Source organism: Atta colombica, unplaced genomic scaffold (genome assembly GCF_001594045.1).
Source record: "Atta colombica isolate Treedump-2 unplaced genomic scaffold, Acol1.0 scaffold33, whole genome shotgun sequence".
Lineage (NCBI taxonomy): Eukaryota > Metazoa > Arthropoda > Insecta > Hymenoptera > Formicidae > Atta > Atta colombica.
The window spans coordinates 308763-323055 of record NW_017259437.1 but is presented as its reverse complement, the minus strand read 5'-3'; the positions used below and the strand labels follow the sequence as shown (position 1 = coordinate 323055).

General features: G+C 34.6%; 1 protein-coding gene across 1 annotated transcript; it reads left to right on the top strand.

The window, feature by feature from the left end:
- Positions 1 to 293: 293 nt before the first annotated feature.
- LOC108690463 (nudC domain-containing protein 1) lies at positions 294 to 4920 on the top strand. The gene is made up of 5 exons (XM_018197768.1): positions 294 to 459; positions 560 to 1532; positions 1707 to 2077; positions 2253 to 2444; positions 4547 to 4920. The coding sequence occupies exons 1-5, from the start codon at positions 345 to 347 to the stop codon at positions 4918 to 4920; spliced, it is 2025 nt and encodes a 674-aa protein (XP_018053257.1). The 5' UTR covers positions 294 to 344.
- The last annotated feature ends 9373 nt before the right edge of the window (positions 4921 to 14293 follow it).

Here is a 14293-nt window from a genome sequence, read left to right as displayed (position 1 = left end):
ATTTTTATATTTTATAATATAGTATATAAAATATTAATATTTAATTAAATTTATACTTATATTTGTACTTTTTATTAATACCAGCCAATGTCGTGATCCTGATTATAGGTTAAGTTAAGTTAGGGTTAGGTGAGTTTACTCTGGCTGCGTTCGGAAATATCACCCGAATGTGCCCCCTGTATCATTTTATCCTTGTTGTTCATCGATGTTGTTAAATAAAGATAAGATGATACACAGTGGCACGCGAGTGATGTTTCCGAACACAATCTCTATCAGTAGTTTGTTCTGTTATCAGCTCAAGAATTCATGCATATTTTACTGATATTTATTAATGATAAGCAGCAATGACAGAAATAATGGAGTTACGTCCTAATAAGAGTTTGATAAACACATCTTTTGAGAAATATCAATTTTTCAATGAAGTTATTTCTATAATTTCTGAAAATAGGCTAAGTAACCGTAAGTATAAATATAAAGATGTAATGGAATATTATACATACAATTATATATTAGCAAATAATCAAAGAATATAGGATTTTCTGACAAAAGTATGTTTCAGATGTATATAGATTAGAGCCAAATCATAATCAAGAATCCTGGCTGGAAGCAAGACTCTTTGCTTTTCATAATCATTTATTTAACAATGTATATGACATGTCATGCTGGTTCATTGATGAAACTTTAGCTGTTTGGCGTCTAGATGAGGATGGTTCCTTGGATCAAATATATAAATTGCATACAGATACAAGCTCATCAGAAATAACATATAATCCATCAATTGGATTTACTTCGAATAATATTGTGGCAATTTCTGATGGTGGTGGAAATCTGCATATATTGATAGGAGAAGAAAATAGAAAGATTTTTCCAGTAGCTCCTGAAAAACCAGGAATTATCATGAATGTTCAATATATAGAAAAAAGTTCCAAAATTATTTTAATTATATGTGCTATTGCTACAGACGATAATCAAAAGAAATATACACAGCTTATATTATTATCATATAGTTTATATATGGAAAATGAAATAACGAAAGTGTATAACATAGATAAACAGCTATTAAAAGTACAAGGCACAGTAGACTATGTTTATATAGAAAAAAATGGAAATTACTTGCATTCTATTTGTCAGGATAACATTGGTTTTGAGAATAAAAACTCACAACAAACTGAAACTGAAATAGAAAATCCAAGCATCAGTTCGCAAATAAAGACTCCAAAGTACTATTGGTCACAAGACGAAGAATCACTTACCATGTGGATTAAAGTACCAAAACAGCATAATAATAAACGACCTAAAATAAGCATCAAGGCATTAGAATTATCTGTTGCAATAGATAATGAGATATTAATACAAGGGGAGTGCCAACATAGATTGGAAGAGAATATGGCAACTTGGAGGCACAAAGAAGATACATTGCAAATTGATTTAAGCAAATATGAAAATGGATTAATGTGGAGTGAATTAATTAAAGGCGATACTGGAGGTGAATGTCTATCCAATGAGACTCTTGCTGCAGAAATTCATGCTAGGTACTTTTTATTATATAATTATTACACATGTACATACATAGGGCTTTAAGCTCAGAAGCTTTAATTTAACTACATTAATATTTTATTTAACATTTCATATAATATCTAATTATTTTAAAATTATTTTATTTCATTATATTTTCAATATTATATAATGTATCATTGTTTACACAGGCTAGCACATTTATGTACAAATCAACAAAACAACAGTGTTGGAGGGGATCAATCTTGCATGGGGTTTAATGCTGAACAATTAGAAGAGTGCGATTTGGAAGGAAAAGATAAGATTTTACAAAGGATTAATCTTCTTACGCAGGCACCCACACATCTAGCTAGATTGGGAAGCAACAATCATGTGTTGTTTACATACAAAAAAAAATATGGGCAAACAATATGCCTAAGATACGATCATGATGCCTGCATCTGGGAAATGGATAATGGGAACGATAATACTCAATGGAATTTACAACATGTCCATAGTTTTCCTGGATTTGGCTATGTTGAAGCTAGCAAAAGCAATAAAAAATTTTGTGTATCTCCAATTGGTAAGACAGTAGAAAAATTTTGTAAATATCTGTGTTTAATAATATTATTATATTAATATTATTAATATTATATTAATAGAGTATATATTGTTACAACTTTTCTTTATTTGTATTGTAGAATATATTATATTTTAATTTTTTTTATTTAACAATGTCAATACATCTTATTTTATAGATGGTTCGTACATAGCTATAGTGGAACACACACGACATGTGTTCCTATATGAGAGACCTGATGTCGGAGCAAAGTCCGCCAAACAAAGAATTATTGATCTTGATTGCCAAGCTTCTCCCATTATGGGCGTCGTTGCTACAAACAAATATCTGATTGTACTTTCAAAGGATAAATTATATCGTTTACAAATCTGTATGTGATAATTGTGCTATTCGTATTTTTTAATACGGGATAAATAAAACAATTACAAACACTTTTTAATCATGTATAATGATTGTATATGACAGAGTTACTCTAGGGACTGGAAAATCTGAAAAAGTTAGTAAAAACAAAAGAATGTAGAATTTTGGACTTTTTTTATTTAAAAAAAAATATTTATAATTTTTTAAATATATTTTTAATATTTATAGTCAAAATATTGAAAAATTGTACACTATAAATTTTATATTTATTACGATTCGCGGGGCAGAGTTCCAATCGTTTTCTCGACAAATGCGATTGGTCAATTTCGATGGACTAATTGTCATTCAAAGTTAATGGGAGGAATCCCGTTCGCCTACAATCACAATTACACACACCACTCATATCAGTTGGTGTTCATTGCTTTACCAATGAGAATATTTCATTTTTAAATTAGCCAATTAGCAACTATTTTCCGGTGGTCATGCAAATCGACGCTCAGGTTTGCCTTAAATCCAACTTTCATTACAAGCTTTCCTTAAGAAAAGAGAAATTCGATGAATTGTATCGTCGCCTACTGTCTTCGACATCTCCAAAAGAGGAGACCGATCCGATCGAGTGATATAATATCCTTGTGCAATCTATACTCGATGTTGCCTCATATCGAAAGGCGCAGCAGCGTGCAGGAATAAAAATCTGGACGCCCCGCCTTGGTGGAACGAAGAAGGGTGATGCTAGGGTGATGAAAGATAGAGGACGAGTTATACGAAGGTTTATCTCACACTCCAACAGGAATAATTTCGTGGAGTTTCGAAAAACCAGAGTCTCATGCATCAAGCGTCTAGTAGCACAAAAATGTAATGGATGGCGTGATTTGGCGACTTTAACAGCCAAACCATCACGAGCCAGATATGGTCCCTTATTCGTCACAGGATCTCATGCTGGTCTCACTAGATTCAGTTTCTAAACTCTGTCCGTCGTTATTATGATCGTATCAAGTTCATGGAGGCTATGAAACAGGAGGATTGCACGGACCCCCTCATTTGCTGAACAGTCTTCTGATCCCTAAAGAGTTAAAAAACGCTCAGAGAATCGATTCTGTATCTTGAAACGAGGTGAAAATTATAAAAGTGAGCGAATTTACTAGAATATTGATGAATAATTTCATTGGTCAACATCTAGTAAATTTGCACTTTTGTAATTTTCATCTTGTTTGAAGATACAGAATCGACCTTGAAATCTGTTAAGAAGCGTTCCGGGATTGGATTAAGTTGACTTCTCCATGATCACTAATCTTCGCGGAATTCTTCGCACGCTTGCTAAATGTTTACAATGAAATCCTTGATAGGGAGGGGCTTATTCTAGACTTCTGGAAAAATTCGCTGGTAGTATTGATTCTCAAAGCAGGCAATAATGCGGTTAGACCCATATCTTTCATGTTTTATTTATGCGAATTCATGGAACGAATATTATACTACAGACTAAGTTAGTTTATCGAGTCTCGGCCTTCTTTCTCCAATATATTAGGTGTGGGAAAAAGTTCGTTTTTTTAATGCCATCTAATGGGAAAAACGCCACGAACTTTTTCCCATACCTAATAGTTAGGCTTTAAGTCTTTTAGGGCCTGTCTAGCTGTCCAATCTAACTGTTCTTACCTCTGCGATTAGAACGGACTTTCTCAATCGAACTCCCACAGTAGCGGTAGCCTAAACGTTGCGGAGACGTTTGATAATGTCGATCCTTACATTCTTGTGGCTGACCTTTTCGAAATAGGCATTCCTGCCCCTTTCAGGAAATTTGTTGAGAATTTAATCAGCAATAGGCAATTGAATTTTGTTATCGACAGAGGAAGTTATACGGCCCGTACATTTCGCTTAAAGGAGCACCTCAGATCCATCTTGAGCCTTCTTCTTTTTGATATGTACTTAAGGGTTTTAGACCAGCATTTTCATCCTAACACTCATCTATTGCAATATGGATGACGTTGTCCTCTACTCTATACAACGAAATTTGGACGCTATCGCTTTCATCTAGGCTTCCCTTGATAGGGCAATTGGATATCTAAAATATAGGAATCTAAAGGTGTCTTCATATCTAGCTGGATTTTTCGCAAGACCATCCTGTGAAAACTGCCGCTTGTCTGTCCATCAATGAAGCACCGATATCTAGAGCTCACTCACATTGTTTCCTGGGCGTCATCCTAGATCACAAACTTAGGAAGACATCACCTCCACTACTTAAACAAGGGAAAAGAATTTGCGGTATCACCTTGGTGCTCTCAGGTATTAAATGGGGATCTCATCCCGGATTTCTTCTAACTATCTACAGGTCCACCTTCCGAAGCGCCGTAGAATATGGCTGTCAATTCTATTCGTTCCTTCTACGGGATCCTTCTACGATGGACTTTCTCAAATTGCAGCGTCTCCAGTACAGGATAATTATTAGAAAAGCAATGGGATATCTTGACATCCATCAACGTCATGCTTAGTGAGGCCAAAGAATTCAAAATGAATATTAGATTTAATCTAATTGCTTCTAAATTTGTTTATAAGGCCATGGTAAACAAATTCAACTTGGCGCAAAAATAAAATTCTACGCAGCGCTGGAGAAGCTTGAAATTACCGCCATTAAAAGGAATTCCAAGACGAAGGTCATTCAAAGCTTTAGGCTTTTCAAGCACTAGTCGCTACGAGAAGCGAATTATCCATCTCTATCTATTCTCTTGCCTTCTGGCATACTTATGAGATGTATATATGCCCAGGAAATAACATATGTTAAGGACATATTTGGATGCGACCAAACAGGCAACAACAATTTAATTGTGGCGAACTTTCTACACAAATCCTCTCAATACACACAGAATGCCTGTCTTTCTACACGGATGGCTCAAAGAATCCGGAGAGTGTTGTCGGAGCCGGGGTTTTTTCTCCCGAGATGTCTGGCAACATCAGTCACAAATTCTCCGCGGAAACGTCCATTTTCTCAGCAGAGTTCTGAGCCGTTCTCATTGTCATAGACCTTAGACAGCAGCGTATTATCTTTTCGGATTCCAGGAATGTTCTTGATGCAGTTCAAGACACTGGAAAAGCTCATCGCAACTACATCTTCTATTTTTGGTGTACAACTTTGCTTCCGCCGTTTTTTTCCGAAATTCGAGGCTTTATTGTAAAAAACTGGTTATACATTTATGATTCAAAGTATTGTCCATCGCTGGCCACTACTTTCTCCCATCTTTCGGGTAGCGTACGAATCCCGTGTCGAAAAAACTGGTCATCTTTTGAGGCTATCCACGAATCGATCCAATTTTTTACTTCTTCATAAGACCGGAAGTGCTGATCAGCCAGGCCGTGTGCTATTGATCGAAACAAGTGATAGTCAGAGGGAGCAACGTCTTGAGAATACGGGTGAGGTAGAACTCCCCATTTCAACGTTTCCAAGTATGTCTTGACTACTTTCGCAACATGGGGTCGAGCATTGTCATGCTGCAAAATCACTTTATCGTGTCTCTCGTTGTATTGTGACCGTTTGTCTTTCAATGCTTGGCTCAAACGCATCAATTGCGTTCGATACCGATCGCCTGTGATTGTTTTAGTCGGTTTTAACAGTTCATAATACACGCCGAGCTGGTCCCACCAAATACAGAGCATGACCTTGGATGTCAAAATCACCGTTCTTGAAGCGTTGAAACCACTCACGACACGTTCTTTCACTAATAGCGGCCTCACCATAAATATTTGAGAGCATTCGATGAGCCTCAGCCGTAGATTTCTTCATATTGAAGCAAAAAATTAAAACCTCCCGCAAATGACGAGAATTTGGCTCGTAAACACATGACATTTTCAATTGAGAATAACTTTATGATGCAGACACAAATCGACTAATGTTTCTATGGGGTTATGTTGACAAATGCCCAAGTTTATTGTATGACATCTATGATCTATTTCGACCATCACTTACCGCTAAAGTCATCTATAGGAAAACGGCGGAAGCAAAGTTGTACACCTAATATTAAGCAGATTTATTATGAAGCTATTAGCAAAGGAGAGAGATTATCCTGTTCTGGGTTCCTATTCATTCCAGCATCCCGAGGAACGAAGTTGCGGATTCAGTAGTCAAACAGACAGTGCTGAATGGATACTCATCGACATTTCATGTATCTTACGAAGATTTCTTGACTGAGTCGAAGAGTCGCGTCTATGCTCAGGTCGAGGGAAACATGAAAACTCTTTCCGCTTCCAAGGGTGTAATATATTAAGCGATATCACACAACATCCAGAAGAATCTGGTTTCACGAAGTTTCTTTCAGCAGAAAGGCAATTGTGCTTATGAATCGCCTCAGGTCCAATCATCAATCTTAATGAGCCTTTATAGGGTTATAATCGATTCATCTCTGTCCTCCTGCAGGGACTGCCAATGCATTAATCATGTTATATTTTATTGTGAGAAATATAGTACAAATACAATACAAATTCAAATTCTAAGCAAATACGGGAATTTATAGTTAAAAAATTTCTCAATACTCCACAAGATCTATCTCCTTTTTTCTCCTCTCCTTATTGCCACTTATTCCTGGGAGTCAATCATATAACTTTTCTCCTAGGGCGCAAACGTGAAAAGTGAAAAGTTTCGTGAACTGTAGATTTGTTCGCGTCACATGCTCCAGCATACTCCAATATGCTTCTGCTATAGCTCCTATTCATTTCAACGAGTGCGTTAGAGCATGCGACGTGAACAAATCTTTTATGATCATCCATAATTTCGAGGAATCATGTAATTTTCCCACTATGAAAATGTGAAATTGTTTACGTGAACTTTTTAGCCAAGGAAGCCACCATCATGGTGGCGGAAAGACGGAAATCTAGAGAATTGATAAATATACTTCGAAACTAACATGTCTTATCCTCTGACAATTTATCTCAAGGCAGATGCCATTAATAATTGAAGAAGAAGTAATATTGAATTGATAGAAAAGAGGTTATATATACAAAAACTATTATTACGTACGGACGCACACACACGCACGCACGTACGCACGCACGCACGCACGCGCGCACGCACACACGCGCGCACGCACACACACGCACACACGCACACGCACACACACACACACACGCACACACAATTAATGGTTTAAAAATGACTAAAAATGACTAAAAATGAGACTAAAAATGTTATATTTTGTTAAATAATTATTTATTTCTTAGCAATTATATTATAATACATTATACAGAGTATCTGGAAATTAGCAATTATATTATAATACATTATACAGAGTATCTGGAAGTAATCAAATTCATGGGAAATAATCAATTTCATGGGCAGATAGAATGGACTAAACTGAATCGAAAAATCCTCTACTATTTTGTAAATTTCCCCAATAGTTAATGAGATATTAATCCTTAAAGATAGCCGAATATGCGCACTCACTCGGCCTATTACTGCCAATTGTATATGCCTATCGATCGCTTGGCGCGCAGGCCTTGGGAGTTGCGATTGGTTGGCAAGCGCCCCGCGCCGCGCAGCCGCAAGCCTCCATAGTTCGGACGGCACGCTTGTTAGGCTATTCCCACTCTCAACGGCTCGCGCCAAAGCGATCAGTAGGTGTATATATACTTCGCAGTAGTATTCGGCTATCTTTAAGGATTAATATCTCGTTAATTATTGGGGAAACTTACAAAATGGTAGAGAACTTTTCAGTTTAGTATACCGTTTAGTATACAGTTTAGTATACTATTCAGTTTAGTATACGCTCTATACCCATATTTAGCGATTATTTCCAGACACCCTATATAATAAAATACTTTAAATTTACCAATTTTAATCGACTCTCGTTTTTTTTTTGTCTATTTTATCCCTCGCTAATTCGGGATTGCGTTTTAAATAATTTAACATTTCTTTTTATTTTACAGTCACGTTTATTATTTTTCTTTCTGTTGTTATAGGTTATAGATTACATGGATTGCTCAGTCGTCCATATAATATCGCATATGTAATGCCTATATATGAAAATTTCATGTGAAATCTCGATGAGTAAAAAATGAAATGTGGAAAGTTTCATGTGAAAATACATGATTGATTCTCTGACCTTTATGAAGGCTAATGACCTATTTTTTTTAAATATATTATATCCCTTCCCTTTCTCCCATGGCGTGCGACTACCGCTAGGTAGTAATAGCAGCAGGAGATCGAGTCTGTATCTTCAAACAAGGTGAAAATTACAAAAGAGAGCAAATTTACTAGTTGACCAATGAAATTATTAATATTCTAATAAAGTTGCTCACTTTTGTAATTTTCACCTCGTTTTAAAATACAGAAGGTGCGTTCGGGGAGATGCTATTCGCGCTATTTAGCGCTACAAACTGTTCGCGGAAATAGCGCTAATGAACACGATCATGACGTCACTAATGGTAGCATGTTACGTCACAACTACGCACTATCAACGCTATTTCTTCCGAGGTAGTATATTGGTAGCATTAGCGTTTACAAATCCGTTAACGACCTAATGTAGCGTTGGTAGCGTTTAATATTCGTCAAAGTTAGGTTAGGTTAATGTTTAAGAGGTTTCTGTTCTCTAAAGTGTCACTAAACTTTTCTCTTTTAGAATTTCGTAGAATAAATGTACGTATATAATTTCAAATTTCAAATTTTGAATTTCAAATTTTATTCTAATTAATGAATGCAATCTCAATTTTAATCTCTGCTGATGGCTTGCCACTAGCTCAGAAATAGTTCCTCGAAAAGACGTCGTTACGATGAAAAAGTTATTGATTTGAAACTTGCATCAAAATTTCAACATTTTCGAGTGACAAAAAGTTATGTATGTAGAAAGTGCAATGAGAGTTGGATACATTTTTAATATTTGTGATACATCTTATATTTTGAATATTTTCGTTCAAAAGTCAAATCGACATTTTTTTCGATTTTTTCGACAATTGCAATATCGCTCTGATTATAAAAACTTTCTTAAAAATTTTCAGAATTTATAAATAATTTTATAATTTTTTAAAAAATTTGTGGAATTTGTTTTTGAATCGGGACATTTTTTCAACTGTCGATAAAGTCTACATCTTTTCTTTTAGTAATTCTTTGTTCTTATTTTATGTTCTGTCTTATTTTATTGTTCTACTCCTGCTGAATAAATTACTTTTATTTGTATTTTGTAGTTTATTTAATAATCTTATTACCGTCACTTTTGTGCGGAATTTCAGGGAATCGTGTCTCTTACCATAAATGAGCACGAAATCAAGAAAAAATATCATCGATTCTATTAAAATCTAACTAAACTAATTCTAACTCGATTTTTAAATTAAATTAAAATTTAAATGTTGGTCTATCATACAAGTCCAATATCTATTTAGAAGTATAAAAATACTAGTGTCACTGCTACTGCAGTAGTATTACTATTGATACGCAATAGTGTCAATGTTGAGCCAGTAGTGTTACTAGTGCAATAGTATATGACGACATATGACGTAACATAGAACTACTTCCAGTAATTGTAATATTTGATATAAAAAATTTATTAGAGTAAATATATATCATTAGAGTAATTAGTATTATTTCAGCTAATAAAAATAATATTTTACAGTATTATTAAAGACAAGTTATTATCATATATATAAGTGTCAAAATTTGTACATTATTATTATATTATATTTTTTTTGTGTTTCGTCTCTTTCACATTTTTGAACAGATATGTTACAACTATACATTCCATCCATTAGCATTATAGATGTTCATGATTCTTCACAGGAGCAGTTCCGTACGATCCCAGAAATGAAGCATGGTAAATGGAGGTTCGGATTCGGATAGGTGACCGCGCGCAGGGGTGCAATCATAAAATTAATTCTCAAATTCATAAAATAAATTTTTTTTATTATAATTTTGTCATGTATCCTCTGAAATAATGTGTTAATCCATAATACTTATTTTCTCCACCATTATTACGCTATTAATGATACATTTGTCGAATTTACTTATTGCATTACACATAGAGACACTAGTAGTATATTTTTATGAATATATTTTCTGACTAGATCAATTCAAAATTTCCAACTCGAAAATTAATCGAATTGGAGCTAAAAATCGAAGTCAATAGAAATTTTGAAAACTTTCGACTTTTATTTTCGACTTCGAAACGAGAAAAAACGTTCGAGAAATTATTTCTAACTGGGAGGCTGAACGTAATTCTTGCTTGTATATTATCTTTAACTTTTCAAAGTTTCTGCGAAATGCAACTTGTGTATTTGATTTCATTATAAATGTGAAAGTCAGAGATATCTTATTACTGGCAATTTTTAATTCCCGTGTACGGAAAAAAGTTACTATTGGTATAACGCGGCAGGGTATTCCGTTGCAAATGCTTAAAATCCTTATTATTATTATAGATATGCTTTTTCTTCTGAAATCGACAACGGAGTTAGGATGCTTCTTCCTTTTATCTGATTAATTACTAATGTAACTATTAATTTTTTGATCTAGTCTCTACATTGTTCACTTCGGCCTAGCGGCAAGCCAGGCATAGAGATTGCAATTGAGATTGCGTTCTGTTATTCACTACGAGAAAATAAAAAATTTACGATACAAATATTTTACAAATCTTTAAAAATTTTAATTATAGGAAAAAGTTTGACTGAAAACAGAATCTCTTATATTAATTATTGTCCTCGACGAATATATCTTTCTAGTTAAATGCTACTAATGCTACGCTAGGATCGTTCATGGAATTTGCTAACGCTATCGCGTTATTGGCTTCAAGAACAGCATTGATAGCATTTGCATCCATAGTGTCTTCCCGAACGCATCCAGAATCGCCCAGCAAACGAGAATGGATTAAAATGGATTGAAATTTTTTTCTATCCGAATGCGTATTTTAAATAGCGAATACTTTTTTTGGATTTAATTGGATTCAATTAAATTCAATTGGATTGAAAAACTGCATTTCCTATTCAAAATTTTGAATTGAACAGTATTCAAAATGTGTGTGTAGTGCACAGGAAAAGCTAATATTATTTTTAGATTGAAAAGCATAGAGATATGCTCCATGCAATTCCTATAAATGAATAAAAATGCATTCAGGATTGAAAAGCATTCATTTTAATATTCGTGAATCAATATTTTTGAAAATCTGAGTCCATTTCAATTCATTTCAATCCATCTCGTTTTCTGGACGATCCCCAGACGTACCGGCTCGAGGAGAGTTGCTCGGAGAGAGTGACAGCCCTTTTAACCAATGCAATTTGGATTCGTACAAGCTCGAAATCCCCAGAGCAGACCTCAATGGCCTAGTTCAATGGCCTGTCAGATTGAACCACAAAAAAGATAAGAAGAAGGGCTGCGTTCGAAAACATCACTCGTTAGTTTCGGTGACTCATTGGAGAAGTAGTGGGGATATCGTGTGCCTTTGGGTGAGTGTTTCCGAACGGCTTCTGTATGGTGTGTGTGTGTCATCTCAATTTGTGTGTCACCTCACTGCTCACGTTAATCTCGAGCTAAACGATTCACCGGTGAAGAAAGGCGGTGGAATGATTGTAAAAAAAAAAGGAATATAAGTCATTTCTTCCATGATTACCGCCTATTAAATATTTCACTATCGTATCGGGTAATTATATGTTCGACTGTATTACTGTATCGACTTTAGACAACGGTAAAATTTTTCATCGTAAAAATTCAAGTTAATATAATGCTGATTTTATAATAAGGGTGCGTTCCTTTTCTTGCATGAAGCGCATGAGTATTTAGGGCATAGCATGAAGTGCAAGGTATGTTCCGTTTCTCCAATATACTCCATGCGGTTTTAGAAACGAAATGAATTCGCAATGAATTCATGCAGTGAACATGAATAACAATTTAAAATTGACTGAATTACAAATGCATTCAATAATTATTGTTATTTGACAATCTTACTGTTTTTTGACAAAAAAGAAGATTTATATTTTTCGAGCAGCACTTAGAATCTTATTCTGTAGAAAAAAAAAAATAAAACGTATCAAAATATCCAAAAAGAATGTTTAATATCTATTTCTAAAATATTAAGAATTTAACAAAAATTTTACAGATTATTCTTACATATGTTCAGATACTTATAACAAAATCCGAAATCGATTCACTGTGAAGCAACTTGAAATTATAAGAGTTTAAAATATAAAGATTTTAAGGTTAGATTTGAGATACTGTCACTGTCAAAAATTTTTCATTTTTTTCAGAAATAATTAGCAATAGAAATTCAAAAGTATATTTCTGCATTTTAGTTACGGGTAAATGATAAAATTCTGTATACAATCTTTATTATTCAAATCATATGAAAACAGCACATATTCGTCAAAATCAAATTTCAGGAACTTTTTGCTACGATTACAAAACATTCTTTCGTTATTTTTATTTTTCTCTATCTTGTAAGGATATGACTAATGTAAACTTAACCTCTATCATAATCTACTATTTTATATTCAGGAATTTAAAACGATATGAAAAATAGCGGTAATATATCAATATATTAATTTTTTAATATTATATAAATCAGGGACTAAAAACCGATATTCTATAGTAGTATATGCAAAACTGAGATCTAAATACCAGTATTGGACATTAAATATCAGTATTCAACCGAAATTTTCATAATATCAATATAAGCATAATTTTTCGATAATATCAAAATATTATATTGTATATATTATATAATATATGTATACAGGGTGGGCCATCTAGCGTTTGGAATTTCAACTACCTGTTATTTTGAGTTTGAAAGGCGTAATAACATTTATGACGTATCAGAAATTTAGTTTTTTGTTTGACATTTACGAAATGGGTCGCTATACGCTTGAACAAAATTGGAAAATATTGAAAACTTGTTTCCAAAGTGAGTCTTCAACCCAAACTGTAAGAAATTTACGTGGAAAATTTGGTAGAAAAAAAATGCCTTCATTACAGTTTACGAATCAATTTGTGAAGCAAATTCGGCAAACTGGATCCTTATTGGATAAAGCAACTCGTTCACATGCTCGTCCAGTAAGGTCAACCGAAAATATTGCTGTTGTTGCTCAGAGTATGCTTGAACAACCATCAACATCAACTCGCCATCATTCTCTTGAACATTTCACGCATTTCTTTGAGAAGAATTTTGAATAAAGACCTCGGTATGAAGCCGTACAAAGTTCAATTAGTGTAAGAATTGAAGCCGCATGACCATCCGATGCGTTTTCGGTTCGCCCAATGAGCTGAACAACGCTTAGTTGAAGATGAGCATTTTTACCGAAAAATCATCTTTTCTGACGAAGCTCATTTTCACCTCGGTGGCTATGTAAACAAGCAGAATTGTCGTATTTGGAGGTCAGAGAATCCGCACGTCATCATGGAGAAGCCGATGCATCCACAACGAGTGACTGTTTGGTGTGATTTTTGGTCCGGCGGCATCATTGGGCCATTTTTCTTCGAAAATGAGCAAGGAGTCGTCACTGTTAATGGCGAGCGCTACCGCGCCATGCTAAACAAATTCTTGCTTCCCAAATTTGAAGAAGAGGACACAGACGACATTTGGTTTCAACAGGACGGCGCACCTTGCCACACAGCCAACGCTACAATCGATCTTTTGCGCACTGTCTTCGAAAATCGCATAATCAGCCGAAATGCTGATGTCAATTGGCCGTCTCGCAGCTGCGATTTAACTCCGCTGAACTATTTTTTATGGGGAATCGTCAAGGATGAGTGTTACGCTAATCAGAAACGATTCAAGAATTAAAACATGAAATAAAGTTGCCATCGATGAAATACACGCTCATACAGTGGAAAATGTACTGAAAAATTGGGTTGATAGAATGGGATAGTTGTGCCAGCCGTGAAAGTCATTTGAATGAAATTGTATT